The sequence below is a fragment of the Temnothorax curvispinosus genome, unplaced genomic scaffold (assembly GCF_003070985.1).
Source record: "Temnothorax curvispinosus isolate PA1 unplaced genomic scaffold, ASM307098v1 QBEX01011242.1, whole genome shotgun sequence".
NCBI classification, from domain to species: Eukaryota; Metazoa; Arthropoda; class Insecta; order Hymenoptera; family Formicidae; genus Temnothorax; species Temnothorax curvispinosus.
The window spans coordinates 104733-120157 of record NW_020221022.1 but is presented as its reverse complement, the minus strand read 5'-3'; the positions used below and the strand labels follow the sequence as shown (position 1 = coordinate 120157).

The following is a 15425-nucleotide window of genomic DNA, read 5'->3' as shown; positions in this document are numbered from 1 at the left end:
GTCAAAAAATGTATATTAAACCTACCACTTGATTGTTATAATCTTTATATATAACATACATTACATTACCTGTATATTAATATGTACAAATTATTTAAAAAATACTATTAATATAGGAATTGTATAATCAAATCTAAATATTTTTTATCCTTTGACCTTTTATTTTTTTTACGATATTAAGCAATAATATTAATATCCCTCCCATTGTCATATCTCTCCCTCCTGATTCGGTGTGAGGGATACTTTACTCCGGTCGCAATGGATTCATGTGTACAACGCCAGTGCAGTGATATGCATAAAATGTGCAATGTGATAAAGTAATATACATATAACGCATAAAGCGATATGTATAATGTATCCCCGATAGGTAACCACATATGTTCCTTATTTTTGTTCTGTCACTTTCTTTAACACTTATTTATTAAAAAAAGAATTAGTTCAACTGATATATAATCTGCAGCTATAAGTCACATTAATAAATATATGATATTAATTAAATTATATTTAATTAAAAGGAAAGAAGTCAGTGTGTCGATGTCGAGAGAAAAATCAAATATTGATTAATCAAAAGGCAAATTATCGATTATCGTTATTTCGATTAATCGAGAAACATCGCCGGTTAATGTTTAGTATAACGCTTTTTCTTCCAATTTTCTTGAAATTTTGTAAAATAGTTTATTTTTGTGTGTAAAATACATTCTGAGAAGGAAAATCGTCGCTCATGTCTCGTTTTTTTTTTATTTAATTTCAAAATTTTATGATGTCGGTAAGTAGCAAAATGATAATTTACGTTTTTAAAATACTGCAACTTCATTTGTTACTATATTCACAAATTAAGTTGTCCGCATACTTATTAAAAAGTAACAAATAAAGTTGCGTAGTATTTTAAAAACGTAAGTTTTCATTTTGCTACTTACCGACATAAAATTTTGAAATTAAATAAAAAAAAACGAGACATGAGAGCAACGATTTTCCTTCTCAGAATATATTTTACACACAAAAATAAACATTTTGACAAAATTTCAAGAAAATCGGAGGGGTGAGCGTTATACTAAACATTTACCATTTTGTTATAGAGATTGATAAATTTGTATTCCAATTACATCTTAGGACTCAACATGAATGATGAAAAAGGGTCCCTACTTACAGAAGATAAAGATCGTGTAAGTTTTTCTTCATTTTTACTACTTATTTTTACTACATATTATTAAATGCTTTTATTTAGGTTAATTTTAATTAACACAGCACTATTATTACAAGAAAAGTTTATATATTTGTGGGTGGTAACATGCTCCGAATTGTTTGTGTTTTAGGAACAAGTACGAGAGGAATTAAAACATATGAGTTTTGAGGATTTACAGAAATTAAAAAAGAAATTAGGTACCAAGGTATACAATGAGACAATATTTGGAAAGAAAAGTAAGAAAAAACTGAGAAAATAGAGTTTAAACGAAAAAATAAGAATAAGCCACGAGAGATTTCTGCTAAAAAGCCAGTTCCGAGATATAAAAAGTTAACTCGAGTAAAAAAATTTGTATCTCGGGACCCTAGATTTGATAGTTTATGTGATATGTTTGATGAGAAGGCCTTTAGACATTCTTATGCATTTATTAACAAGTTACGAGAAAACGACCTCAAAACTTTACAAAAAAATTGAAAGAAACGACAGATCTAAAAGTTATAAAGAAAATAAAATATCTCATTCAGAGGCTTGAAAATCAGTTAAGGAAGAAAAAAAAAGAAAGAGAAAGCAGAAAAGAAGCGGCAAAAAAAGGAAGAGCTACTAGAATCTGTTAAACGAGGAGAGAAGCCTATCTTCAAGAAAAGATGTAAGTTTAGCTTATTGTTAACATAATACTGATTGATATTATATTGTTTTATTTTATCTTATTTGTCTTTTGCAGCTGAGAAGAAAGTCTTGGATATGGTCTCACAGTATGAAGAATTGAAAAATATAGGTAAACTAAAGAAGATATTCAGAGACTGCAAAAAAAAAATAAACACATATATATATGTACATTTACACACAAAAAAATGTTTCCATAATTTTTTCTAATATCTATGGAACTATTTATCTTTATTAAGATACAACTCTAGATCTAGATATAAGTATTTTATTTTTGTTGTCTAAATTCTATTGTGTAGAAAAAAAAAACTTTACATTCTTTTAAGTTAAAACATTCAATATATATCTAATATATATTATTATTAATATATTAAAATAAGTTCAAATAGCTTCATAATAACTTTAAAACGTTAAAACTTTTACACTTTAAAACGGGTCCTTATTTTAATTTTATTAATATTATTATTAATAGGATTAAAATAAAGACTTATTTTAAAGTTTTAACGTTATAAAGTTTATTGAACTATACTTATTTTAAATATATTAAAAATAATATATATATTGAATGTTTTAACTTAAAAGAATATAAAGTTTTATTTTCCTAAACAATAGAATTCGGACAAATAAAATAATGATCCTTTAATTTCTATTCATTGTATTTTTTCTCTGTGTACCTGTGCGAGTGTAGCCTCAAGCACATTAATGCACACCAAATTGAATAACGCAAAACGAGTCCGAGATGAAATATTTGTTATAATTCGTTATATCCATTTTAAGATAACGGATCTATGAGATTCTATATTTATTTTTAATACAATTATAATGATGCAGAAATATGTATATCTCATACAATTTTCATAGATCCGTTATCTCATTAATAATCCTTTTTGTCACTCACCAATCGACAGTGGAGTTGTCAGCCACGTACAATCAGCGCCACAATAATTCTGTAATATACAAACATAAAATTTAAATTAAAACGCTCAAAATATAATTAATAATTCAAAAGTTAATTCTTACATACATAAAATTTCTTAATGGTTTTTCATTAAATATCTATTAAAATAATTAAATATCTATTAAAATAATTACATTTTTCGAAAAGAATTTGCACAAGAATAAATTTTTATAAAATTTCAGATTAATTTTTTTTTCTAATTATTATTTTTAAATCATCAAAACAAAACAACTAATTTTAGTACAAATAAGCAATAATGCTTACCGCAATGTTACTCCAACAGTGCCCGATACCTTTCCTAGGCCTCCTCAATCTCCTCCCGGGTTCTTTCATCTGAACCCTTTTCTTTACACAGCAGAAGTTATACACAAAATTGATCTGTAACATACAAAAATATTTAAATAAAAATAATGTCTAAAATAAATATGGATTTCTTGTTATAAGAAAAAGATAATGCTTAATATATTTTATATACACATATACAAAAAATATTTATAGATACCTATATAGTATGTTGCTTGCTTGCACTAATTTAAAAAAATATTTAATTTCGGACGAATAGAGGAAAGAGATTAAAAGAAACATGCTTAAAATAAAAATAAAGAAATAACTTTTGCACGCAAGTTTTATTTGTAATTTCAATAAATTTTTAATAAAACAATAACATCTTAATAACAATACTTTTTTTAAATATTAACTTGTATAAAATTTGATAAGAAAAAAAATCTAATTCTGATATAATCTAAACTATTATAAACTTTAATTATTTAAAAATTATTTAGAAATAGAAATATCTATTAATAAGTAATATTTTATATATATTGGTTGATATTAATCATGTCATGAATAATTTATTAAAATATTTCAAAAATTGTAAAATATAATCTAAAATATTTTATTTATTAAACAATTAAACGTGCAATACACTATATATGCAGTATATTACATATTTAGTACATTATCTAATAAATAAAATATTTTAGATTATATTTTAGGATTTATTAAATACACTTAATAAATTATTTATGACATGACTAATATTAACAAATATATATAAAATATTACTTGTTAATATATCAAATATTTCTAAATAATTAAAATTTATAATAGTATATATTATATCAGGATTCGATTTTTTCTTATCAAATTTTATACAAGTTGATATCTAAAAAATGCATTATATCATTAAGATGTTATTCTTTGATTAAAAATGTATTGAAATTACGAATAAAACTTGTGTGTAAAAGTAATTTTTTTATTTTTATTTTAAGCATGTGTTTCTTTTAACCTCTTCCTTATATATTCGTCCTAAATTAAATACTTTATAAAGTGGTGTGTAAGCAAGCAAGCAATATTGCTTTTTCGCGTAGGTTTGCCATATCTTGTATGATACTTTCAGTCATTGTATTCTAATGATTATTTGTAATCGCCTTTAATAAATATTTTGTTTGTTTTAGAAAACAGATGTGAGTGCCACGAAGAAATAACAATACGGAAAAAAAGAAGAGCCAAAATTAAGGAAGCGAAGACCGAATGTATCAAATCGCGAGATAAGCATTTAATAATCTATAATCTTTTATTAATAATTGTTACTGATGGAAATAAATATTTATTTGCGCAGTGTCGTTTTCAGATCACTTATTATAATATATACACATGTTAAACTTACCAATTAAATAAGTTGCGATGCCACTCATTTCGGAGCCGATCCGTCTCGTATTCGTCGCGTTCTGAAAATAAAAAGAGAACGTAATTAATATGACGAAGGCGCTTCATCGTCTCCTGTTCGGCAATTTCTTGTACCGAAAGCGTCGCGGCGCGCGGCGTCGCGGCGCGTCCTCGATATTCGCGACATTCGAAAATATAATCGCTTTCGCGATTACCCTCGCAACGCGTCTTCTGCCGAACAAGTGTGTGTGTGTATCGCGGAGAGAATACGTATTTTCAAGAATCATTATAATACCCGAGCGTCGCGTCGAATCTATACTACGCGATAGATACCACAGTGAATAATACATGCAAGATCAATATGTGTCAAACTTACCAATTAAATGATTCGCGACGCCACTCGTTCCGGAGCCGATCCGTTCCGTGCCCGTCACTCTCTGGAAATGAAAGGGAAGGGAGTACGTCATCAATATGGCGGAGGCGCTTCGTTTCCGCGCGGCAACTTCACGCGTCAAAAGCGCCGCGGCGTCGCTACGCGTTCCGTAGCCAACTTAAGTTCGCGATCATGATTTTTCCGAACTTTGAGAAATCAAATATTTACTAACTCGCTTATTACAGCAATTGTTCTTTTGCATTCTAGCGAATAGCGTATTAATATTATTGGCAAATATCCGCGATATTCGCGGCACGACACTCGAAAATACGATCGTCACTTTCGCGATTGCTCGTGCGACGCGCCTTCGGCCGGACAAGTATCGCGGAATACGTATTTTTAAGAAATATCAATACCCGAGCGCTAAATCTATGTTACGCGATAGATACCGCAGTGAATATAATGCATGCAAGATTAATATGTGTTATACTTACCAATTAAATGAGTCGCGACGTCGCTCGTTCCGGAGCCGATCCGTTCCGTGTCAGCCGCCTTCTGGAAATGGACATGGAAGGAGAAGCGGTTATACGTCATCAATATGGCGGAGGCGCTTCCCGCGTTTTCCGCGCGCCGCGCGGCAACTTCAAAAGCGCCGCGGCGTCACTACACGTCTCGTTTTTACTTTCGCGTTTATGCATTTGTCTCATTTTAACAATAAATGCCATACGCTTGCCTCACACAGCAGTCAGTTTTCCCTTTATGATCCTGATATGAGTTAAACATATAGATACAAGTTGATATGTAGATTTGTAGTTTGATATCTGCAATATTTGCAATATCGTTTAATAATATGATCCCCTCCAGCTGGCTAGTTTGGACACGAACCATTAGCACGGACGCAAACCATGTGCGGTTACCGAGCGATTCGACGTAGTTGAGTTGCACTTTCTCAGGCGACGCCTCTCAGGTTTCTCTCTGGTCGCACATAAAATCCGTATCGGATTTTGATTTTAGGTCATTAGCACTTAGCAGTCATTAGGCGCTTGAATGCGTCGTTTGTTGCGAGACGAGCAGAATTTTCGCAGGTGAATTGACAAGAATGCAAATTCGAACGTAAAAGAGCGGCGTTCCCTCATCCTCGACAAGTGAAATTTCGATTTAGGCGGTTGCTATGCGGTTTTTTTCGACCTGTGACAACGAGAACGGATTTAACTGGACTTAACCTCCCAGTCCAGGTGGCTCGTGTTTGAAACGTCAATTGTGATTTCCTGTTATCTCTCCATATGGTGATTGCGTTCGCTGACAGCACGAAGCACCTCCGATCAGTCTGATCCTCGTAAGATCTTGCTTCTGCATCTGATTTCGACGCGACACGATGGCACCGCAATTGCAGATCTTGTCGAACATTCTGCAGGTAAACGTCAATAGGCATATCTGCATCGATAACGATTCGAGAACGCATATATTCTTCAAGTTTTCACGATTGCTTGGCACATTTCTTGCGAGGAATAGTATTCTGCGAATGTGTTCCTTTTTTCAGCTAAATTTTATTCGATATAGTGCTACATTTCTGTGTATTTGATGAATAAAATAGCCATTTACATAAGCCAATGTACTTAAATAAAATGATACTTTTAGCGACTAGAAAACGTGGAAGCCACAACAACTGGTTATCTTTATGGTATTATGTACAATGATACCCTCGTAGTTTTGACATTCAGTATAAGTTCGCGTAACGACGAGGATAAGAACATACCGGATTCAATGACGATGCAGTTGAATCTACCTGCAGATATATATTTCTGTGGCATATTACATACTGGCGAATGTGAAGAAGTAGATACTGCCGTTTTCAAGGTAACTACAGGATATCACTTATGTTTGATATATTTTTTATTTATATATCTGATATATGCCATCCATTCTTATATTAACCTCAACATCGTGAAATTATATATGCATTGCATGAAAAATTAAAGGTAAAATAACATATATGTTTGTTTGTATAGGACATCGATATTACCGATAATCCGTTGCTTTTAAAATATTTGCATACTACGTCAGACATACAAGCGTACTTTTATGTGCATCAAAAACTGGAAGCTGTAAATAATTTCAGTATTATTACCGAAGATGATCTTTCTCGACAGTTTGTGTATATTAGATTACAAGCGACTCTGCCGTTGGTTGCTCAGGATGGGAACGTAACGGAAGCTTTACAAGAGTCGCGAAAAAATGTGAGAATTCCTCCTTGATTAACATTTGTGTCAATTTTTGTATCTTATAATTGTATATGCCGCATATATATCGCACAATTTTGCACTGCTGTAGATCGCATCTGGAAAAATAGGGATACATTTTCCTTTGAACAATGCATACCTCTTCAGAACTGATGACAATTTAAAAGATACAATGTTAAAAGATATTTTACTTGTGTCTAAAGACCAGGAGAAACTTTCCACTGGAACAAGTAATATAGTTGGACCTGTGGTATGTATTTGTAGGCTAAACTTGTGTGTGTACATACTACTTTAAACAGGAATTATCTCAGAGTGTTTATACATATTTTGTTAATTTTTAGAACATTATACATGCAAATATGTTATTAAAGATATCAAGCGATAGAAATTCCGAAGAATCTGTCAGATATGCTCCCGTCTTGCAACACATCAAAAGTGCGTATTAAATACAATAAATATTAACGTCATGTTTCTTATTTATCACACTATTACGCTCGTTATGTTGCAGAATCCTTCGACAGTTTAGAATGCAATTTACACATCGATGCATTGTCACTGGTAAACTTGAATGTAAAATCAGCCGACGTGCACGCGATTCTGGTGGAATCCACTTGCCGGAACATTAGACTAATTGAAATACAACAAGAAAATCAGTCTGAAAATATAAAACTGCCTACAAAATTACCTGAAGTCATGCATTTTAAACCTCAAGGCTGTGGACATTTATTTACAGTAGTATATCCTGACAATTCTACTAACGATAACACAAGTAAGATTTCATATCTTGATTACTGATCTGTTTATTGTCGATCATGCAATAAATTCCATCGCTATGGTTTGTTCGCAATATCCTGTATCATCCTTGCGCATTTTTTATCAGTAATATATGTGTCATATATTTGCTTTTATACAGACCAGTCATATAATTTCAGTGGAATATCGCAAGGCTTTACACAAGGCTTTAGCGTTAGATTTAACTAGACCGTATTTTCGACGTGGAACGTCCGTCAAATTTGACACACAGGCAAATGAGATACTTATAAATCCTCATCGAGCTCTTTTATACAAAGGTATATATTTATATTCTCAAATGTGTCACCGTTTGAAATCGTTATGCAATTGTTTTAATATTTTGCCTTAATTAGGTGTTGCAGGAAAACTCAGTATTGTGGACGGTTTGTATTCGTATCATCATTATATGCAAGATAATTTTGATGACAATGGATGGGGATGTGCCTATAGATCTCTCCAAACCATCATTTCATGGTACAGGTAATAAAATATCGAGAGTAATCGAATATTGTGTATGTAACGTTGAAATATATGCTGTCAACACATATGTATAAATTGGAATCTGTTATACCATAGATTACAGGGTTATAGTGAAGTATCAATACCATCTCATCGCAAAATACAACAGTGTCTAATCGATATAGGCGATAAACCTTTTGCCTTCCTTGGTAGTAGACAATGGATTGGTTCAACTGAAGTGAGTTTTGTACTGCAGACTCTCCTCAACATAGATGTAAAGATACTTCGTGCATCAAGCGGAGAAGAGATGCTGGCCTTAATCCCACAAATTGCAGATCATTTTGATACACAGGGCACACCTATCATGATTGGTAAGTTTTAATTGTACTTCTTACTTTTGTATTCTAGAAATGATTAAAATTAAAAATGTATTTAAAATATTAAAGTAATAGCTTTCTGTTCTTTCTTTGAATAGGTGGAGGAGTGCTAGCTCATACAATTCTAGGAGTTAGTTACGACGAAAATTCTGGAGAGGGAAAGTTCTTAATTCTAGATCCACATTACACAGGTACAGAACACTTGCCTACCGTAATAAGTAAGGGATGGTGTGGATGGAAAACAAAAGATTTTTGGAAAAAGGATGCATTTTACAACATGTGCCTTCCACAAAGGCCTATAGCTTTCTGATATTAAATACATCGTATATGTACATAATCTAATTTTCTAAATGTAATCAAAGTAAAATTCTCTGTTACATATTCACATCATATATGCACATATATGTATAGAATAATTTTCACAATGTATTGCATTACTGCAACATTTGTAACATTTCGTTTCACTTGTGCAATACATGCAACAGTGGAATAAAAACAATGAATACAAACTTATTTCTAAATAAAGGTAAATTTAATCAAAAATTTTCTATGATGAAAATTAATATTTTATTGGGTATATTATACTGAAATATCTACCTTTTTGTTACAATATATAATTTTATCTTGCATTCACAAATATTAAATTGATAGTAACATTACATTTAATATTTATGGTTATAAAAATCCTATGTTACTATCGATACTATCTTAATGTTACTATCTTATCCTATGTTACGATCGTTACTATCATAACAGGACACTCTACAAAAGTCTTACTTTCCTACAGAGTTTTGTATTAACTGTGCGAAACGATTCGTAACAAAAAGGGAAACATCTATGAATCTATCGACGCAATTGTTTATACATGTTTCTGTGCGGCCATCCAATTTACTTCCTGGCTTATCGACGCATTTATCCCAACAAAAGTCGTTGAACTCGTGAATCTAAGCAAATTTAGAAACATTTATGAAACTTTTACGCATGACGAATGGAAATTTCTTTCCACGTAGATGCGCAAGCATTCCTCGAGAATATGCATGAAATAATGTTAAAACAATTTAGGAAAGCAGTGAATGCGATTTAATACGTGAAAAGCTTATCTATGCGTTAAAATCTTTCACCTGTGCGTTGAATTGAGCCTTTTGCTTCTCGACCATTAGAAGCTCCGCTAATTCAGGATCGATCCCTTTACCGTCCTTGTCGGAAAAGGAGCCGCTGTCAAATAGATCTGACATGTTTCAACTCGATTTGCAAAATCTTGTAGCACGTGAAAATATACGGATCTTCCCCAAGTTTTGCACGTGGTGCTCGTGGACGAGCGTAGACGAACGAAAATCGTGCACGCCAGTAAGGTTAGGATACAAACGTGCCGAAGGCAGTGACGTGACACGTGACACGTGACGACAGGAGAAATCCAGGGAATGTCGCGCGTCGCGCCTCTCGGAATGGCAGCTCTGCTTTAATTCACAAACTACTCCGATTACTCGACCTAACCTCAAAATAGTTCTTTTCCGTCTGTCCTCATTGTGCCCCTTGCATGATCTCTTCGATTTTTTTTCGTAATGTATAAACGGTAATAATCGTAAAAAGCAACTTGTACAAACGCGCGTAGATCGTAATTCCATGTAAAACGTGGAAGCGAATAAAATTTAGTAGTGGGTAAGCAGCGTACGTTTAAATGCGTCGTATTCTCTGACGGGAGTAGGCACTCCTTTTCGAATAGGAAATTAAATGTAACACGATTGCGTTTGTATAGTATTTTTACAGGCCAAATTTATTGTATTTTACAGGCCGGTTGCGTTAGCTCGATCAACATTCGTATCGTGTTAGTAATAGGTGGTTAGGAGACTTAACAAAGGTATTATTTCACGCGCCATATGGCTTATGTCTAACAGTTATTACATCACAGAAGTCTCTACGTACGTTGCATGTCTGTTTAAAGTCTGTTTTGAATTGACACGTATTTGGTAAACGTAATTGTCAAGCGTGCGTTTGTCTGCCAGGCCGAAGATCAGGTATATACAGTCAATGTATAGCTAGCATCGTCGCAGAACTCCAGCTAGTAACAGCCTCAATCTCTCAATGTTGTTCCTGTCTAGATCTGGAGTTTAAATAATGCGATGGAATTCTCTCAGCCATCTACAAAATCCGATAAAGTAACAGCTCGCTTGTACAGTATACTCTCATGGATACGTAATAGGCCCCAAACTGCTAACACTAATGCAAATGTCCAATTTTTATTGCCATTTGTGGTTTCAAATTGATTGGACTTTGGCTCCATTGGTGGAAGTGGTGTGGCCATACAACGCGCTTAATACATATTAATCCACGGATTGTTTTGTATGGACCTTGGATTTCAGTTTACTGGATATTGTTTGTTATTGTTGGTTATTTACTGTTAATTTGCATTTGCACACAAAATGCAATGATCACTATATTGTACATATAAGATGTGCATATAGGATAAGAGGTCAATACTATAAGTTTTGTCTAGTGAACGAGTAAATAGAAGATCACGGGATCGGAGTATTCTGCTGTTATTTATATAATCCTTACTGATTTTGTCGGCTAAAGCATCTGAGCTTCTTGTTCGCATTTTTATAGTATTTTAACAGATACGCAACGCGATGGAAGTTAACGTAGAACAGGCAGTTATGGAAGTTATGGCCTCAGAAGATAGTGCAAGTAATCAAAATCGGAACATCTTGGATTGCGGAGCGGTCTCCAGTACGCAACGCGAGAATCAAAATTGGGAAGCATTGTGTGTTACAAAGTCAATTAAATTAGAACACGATACCAAATCAACTGGCACTGACGATAGCCATTGTAATGATACGGACGAAGAAACTGCATGTCTCGATAAAGATATTTTGCACAATGGCTTATGCCAGGAAGATCTGGAACACAATGACGATTTACGGCAATTTGACGTGCTCGACGATCTAGATCGCCATCCAGAACAGAATGACGATTCTGATGACGACGATTCGGATACAGATGAAAGTATGGACTCTGATGTGCCAGATGAAGAAATTGAAGCGATGCTAGAAGAAGGTATATTATAATGTTTTCGCAAATTTAAAAATTTCGATGCCAAGGGTAACTACAATTGTTATGATGAGAAAGCAGTCTAAAGAATTTTTGCTTATTCTTGCGAAAAGTCTGTTGAACGTTTCACATATTGATACAATATATTTACCTGCATGTTGCTTTTAATTATCCATACGAATCGTCACGCAGAATTTCAAATCTTATTAACCATTTTTACATTTAAAAAGATTTTTATAAAAACTACAATTTACTACATTTATTAACTATATATTCTTAAGACTAGATTAAATAATTTCTGCAGCAAATAAGAAACCAAGTAAGGTTATTTGGTTATTTGATTTCTCATCTTTTAGTATAATTCACAAAGATTTTAAATTCGCTTATTTTAGTTAAGTTTTATGTACATTAGGTTTACCAGAAGAATTTAAAGGAAAGAGAAAAGATAAAAAGGATCGCTTGCCCTATGAGGAGAAGGAGAAACTCGTTTTAGATGGTACATTAATATATTAACTATCATATAGAGCTGTGTAATTATCTTTTATTCATTTCACTTTTATTGTTCTTCTTTTAGAAATTGGGCATAATCATTTTGATGTTTTACCTGAAGGATGGGTACAAGTGACGCACAACAGTGGAATGCCATTATACCTTCATAAACAGAGTAGAGTTTGTACACTAGCAAAGCCATATTTTCTCGGTCCAGGAAGTGTTAGAAAGCACGAAGTTCCTGTAAGCGCCATTCCTTGTCTTCAGTACAAAAGAGCATTAACAGAAGAGGAAGAAGAACGGAAGAAGAAAATGGAACGTGCACCAAACACTGAAGCTTGCAGTCTTCCCAGCGCAAAGATTGAAACCATACAAGAGAATCGTGCGGCGCATTCGTTAGATAGCGAGCAATTAAGAAGTTATTGTCAGTCTTTGTTCCGTTTCAAATCTATTAAAGTAATGAGATTTCAGTAAGTATGAAAAATAAAATGATTATGTCGTCGGGAAATTTATTTTACGTTAATCGACTCTTCTGTTATAGATCTTGGTCAGCGCGTCGGAAATTTACGAAAATTAAAAAACATCGTAAACAACTTGAGCGTCCAACTTTACCGGATGGTACAAAACTGATAACTTTCCCGGTCAGTAGTTCTAGTGGAAGTGGCAGTTGGAATATTGCGGACGATAATGGACAGAGACCTGCAAAACATTGGATAATGAATCCATCGGGCAAAAGTTATGTTTGTATTCTTCATGAATATGTACAACACGCGTTAAAGAAACAGCCAACGTATAAATTTAAAGAATTAGGTAATCGTATTATTTAATATATTATTTGATAATACACAAAACGTGATGTATATTTGGTATCAAATTTGCAATTGCGTCAAGTTTACCTTTATTGGTTATTAAAATGGAATTTTAATGCATTTAATTATAGAAAACGCAGCGACGCCATATTCCGCGGTAGTTTGTATTAATGATATGGAATATGGAAACGGATTCGGCAGTAGTAAAAAACAAGCAAAGGCTAATGCAGCCCGGAAAACTCTTGAAATTTTGATTCCTCAAATGAAAGATAAAATTTCTGGTGAGAACGGCGGAGATAATGGATCGAATAATGACAGTCGTACGATAAAAGCATCTAGAGGAAATTCCGATGCTGATCTTTCGTTCTTCGACGAAATATCAATCAATGATCCGCGTGTGGCAGAATTTTGTGCAAAAACCACAGAACCTTCCCCACATGCTATTTTAATAACTTGTATTCAAAGAAATTATGGTTTAGGAGATATGCAGATTAATTATTCGGTAAATACGTTGAAACATCAACGAAACGAATTTACAATGAAGGTTGGAAAACATGAAGCTACTGTTGTACGTATAAGCTATTTCCCATTTAGAGAATTGTTAATTTTAGACGGTAAGAAATTAATTTTAGTTAAATAATTACAGGTTTGTCGTAATAAGAAAGACGGTAAACAACGAGCAGCACAAGCAATACTACAGTTAATACATCCACATATACAGTCGTGGGGTTCCTTGTTGCGTCTTTATGGGTCGCGAAGTGTGAAGTCTTTTAAGGAAAAGAAACAATTGGAACAAGAGATCACCCTTTTGCAGGGTAAAGCCGCCGTTAATCAGCCAAATCATGCTATTTTAGGTAAACTTAGACAAGAGATGCGAAGATTAGCTGAACAACGCGAAGCAATACAACCTATTGGTAAGTTTGTACCACCAGATTTACCAACAGGATCTGCAGCCAATCTCAATAATGTGGATTTATAAAAAAAATTAGACACAATTTATACATGTGTTTAGATTAATTATTATCTATATAAGAACAAATATTAGATAAATAATATTATACGATATGCCTTTTAGAAATTACTTTTTCGTTACTTATGCAAACTATTATTATTTTCATATAAGTATTTTTACACTGTATTAAAATATAAAATACTATTAACTATTTTTAAGTTGACCCATTAAGTTGAAACATTTCTTAAATTGCCTCAATCAAAACATATATATATGTACACGCACACAAACTAGTCTTTTATTCTGGAATTTTCTTTCTTATTCTTTTTCTAATGGCACGTGTAAAAAATGAAAATAATTACATTTCTATCTTTCATTCATTTTTTTACACTAATGTGACAATGATAGCAAAATATGAGAAATGGGAAAGTAGCATAAGAGAAGAATTCTAATTTACAAGGGAACAGAATAGAAAAGTTTTATTGTATCATAAATAATTATAATATATAAATATTAGACATGATTATATATTCGGAAACACATTTAAAATAAATGTTAACGATACCTGTACGACCTAATATGTATACAATATTAATGAACATTCATATTCTGTTCCGTGAAAAAAAGATCTCAATGTTCGATTTTCCATTGTAACGAATGTCAAATTATTTTCATAAAATTTGAATTTTAAGTATTGTACTTTAGACAGATCATATAATAATTTGTTCATGTGTACGAATGTAATATAAATATTGTTAGCCAATAAGTCCGTGCGGTTTTTTACTTATAAATGTTACTTATAAATAACCGCACGGACTTATTGGCCAACCTATTATTATTGTATAAATACTATTGTATATTGGTTGTAAAAAAAAAAACAGTTTTTATATTTAGCTTAAAACATGATGTAGATACGGACATAAACTTAATAAAATCATTGTAGATTATAATTCTATTTTATTAACAACCAGCTGAACATTAAAAGATTAAAACATGTCTATGATTAAAGCACTTATTTGAATCAAATTTTGTCGAACTAAAACATAATTTTATATGAGCAAATTATTATTATTAAGTTGTATGTAATACATTTTTCCAAAAAAGTATTGTTTATTCTTTTACAATTCACTAGGTTTTTAATACCTGCTTACAATATATCATGGACAACATTGTAATTCTTGTGTCACATTCATGTTATTCTTTTTATTTCTGGTTTTACATCTAAGATTATTTCAAAATCATATATGATACTACATTGAATATGTATGGAAAGGGATAAACTTATCTGCATATTTATATATTTGTTATATATAAAGATATTCAACAATTCTAAATTATCGCATTGGTCAATGAAAATTTATTTATACAGCCATGGAAGCAACAAATATATGCAAATGCCCTAATCTTATTTATT

General features: G+C 32.3%; 3 protein-coding genes and 1 pseudogene across 8 annotated transcripts; 3 read left to right on the top strand and 1 right to left on the bottom strand.

Annotated features, from left to right (window-relative positions):
• The first annotated feature begins 1118 nt into the window (after window positions 1-1118).
• Window positions 1119-5867, top strand: LOC112461292 (annotated as a pseudogene).
• Window positions 5868-5879: 12 nt separating this feature from the next.
• Window positions 5880-9217, top strand: LOC112461287 (ufm1-specific protease 2). The gene is made up of 10 exons (XM_025026477.1): window positions 5880-6259; window positions 6484-6702; window positions 6855-7082; window positions 7177-7335; window positions 7427-7520; window positions 7594-7854; window positions 8018-8155; window positions 8231-8357; window positions 8454-8707; window positions 8812-9217. Exons 1-10 carry the CDS (start codon window positions 6221-6223, stop codon window positions 9021-9023), a joined length of 1731 nt encoding a protein of 576 aa, XP_024882245.1. The 5' UTR covers window positions 5880-6220; the 3' UTR covers window positions 9024-9217.
• A 100-nt stretch (window positions 9218-9317) lies between these two features.
• On the bottom strand, window positions 9318-10084 carry LOC112461288 (mitochondrial import inner membrane translocase subunit Tim8-like). The gene is made up of 2 exons (XM_025026478.1): window positions 9835-10084; window positions 9318-9657 (listed from the first exon to the last, which is right to left on the bottom strand). Exons 1-2 carry the CDS (start codon window positions 9946-9948, stop codon window positions 9487-9489), a joined length of 285 nt encoding a protein of 94 aa, XP_024882246.1. The 5' UTR covers window positions 9949-10084; the 3' UTR covers window positions 9318-9486.
• A 123-nt stretch (window positions 10085-10207) lies between these two features.
• Window positions 10208-14794, top strand: LOC112461293 (microprocessor complex subunit DGCR8). Of its 6 annotated transcripts, none has more exons than XM_025026488.1 (7): window positions 10208-10372; window positions 11318-11767; window positions 12174-12257; window positions 12336-12720; window positions 12792-13060; window positions 13191-13627; window positions 13706-14794. In XM_025026488.1, the coding sequence occupies exons 2-7, from the start codon at window positions 11341-11343 to the stop codon at window positions 14036-14038; spliced, it is 1935 nt and encodes a 644-aa protein (XP_024882256.1). In that variant the 5' UTR covers window positions 10208-10372; window positions 11318-11340; the 3' UTR covers window positions 14039-14794. The 6 variants fall into 6 exon arrangements, with proteins under 6 accessions (XP_024882256.1, XP_024882252.1, XP_024882254.1 ...); XM_025026484.1 differs by having other exon boundaries at window positions 10504-11767; XM_025026486.1 differs by having other exon boundaries at window positions 10208-10571.
• The last annotated feature ends 631 nt before the right edge of the window (window positions 14795-15425 follow it).

Excerpts from the sequence above, each read along its gene's own strand:
- LOC112461287 (XM_025026477.1), top strand. The coding sequence starts at position 6,221 with ATGGCACCGCAATTGCAGATCTTGTCGAACATTCTGCAG. Across the intron at positions 6,260-6,483 it reads TCTTGTCGAACATTCTGCAG|CGACTAGAAAACGTGGAAGC; the intron begins GTAAACGTCAAT and ends TGATACTTTTAG. Across the intron at positions 7,336-7,426 it reads GTAATATAGTTGGACCTGTG|AACATTATACATGCAAATAT; the intron begins GTATGTATTTGT and ends GTTAATTTTTAG.
- LOC112461288 (XM_025026478.1), bottom strand. The coding sequence starts at position 9,948 with ATGTCAGATCTATTTGACAGCGGCTCCTTTTCCGACAAGGACGGTAAA. Across the intron at positions 9,658-9,834 it reads AGGCTCAATTCAACGCACAG|ATTCACGAGTTCAACGACTT; the intron begins GTGAAAGATTTT and ends AAATTTGCTTAG.
- LOC112461293 (XM_025026488.1), top strand. The coding sequence starts at position 11,341 with ATGGAAGTTAACGTAGAACAGGCAGTTATGGAAGTTATGGCCTCAGAA. Across the intron at positions 13,061-13,190 it reads GTATAAATTTAAAGAATTAG|AAAACGCAGCGACGCCATAT; the intron begins GTAATCGTATTA and ends ATTTAATTATAG. Across the intron at positions 13,628-13,705 it reads GAAAACATGAAGCTACTGTT|GTTTGTCGTAATAAGAAAGA; the intron begins GTACGTATAAGC and ends AAATAATTACAG.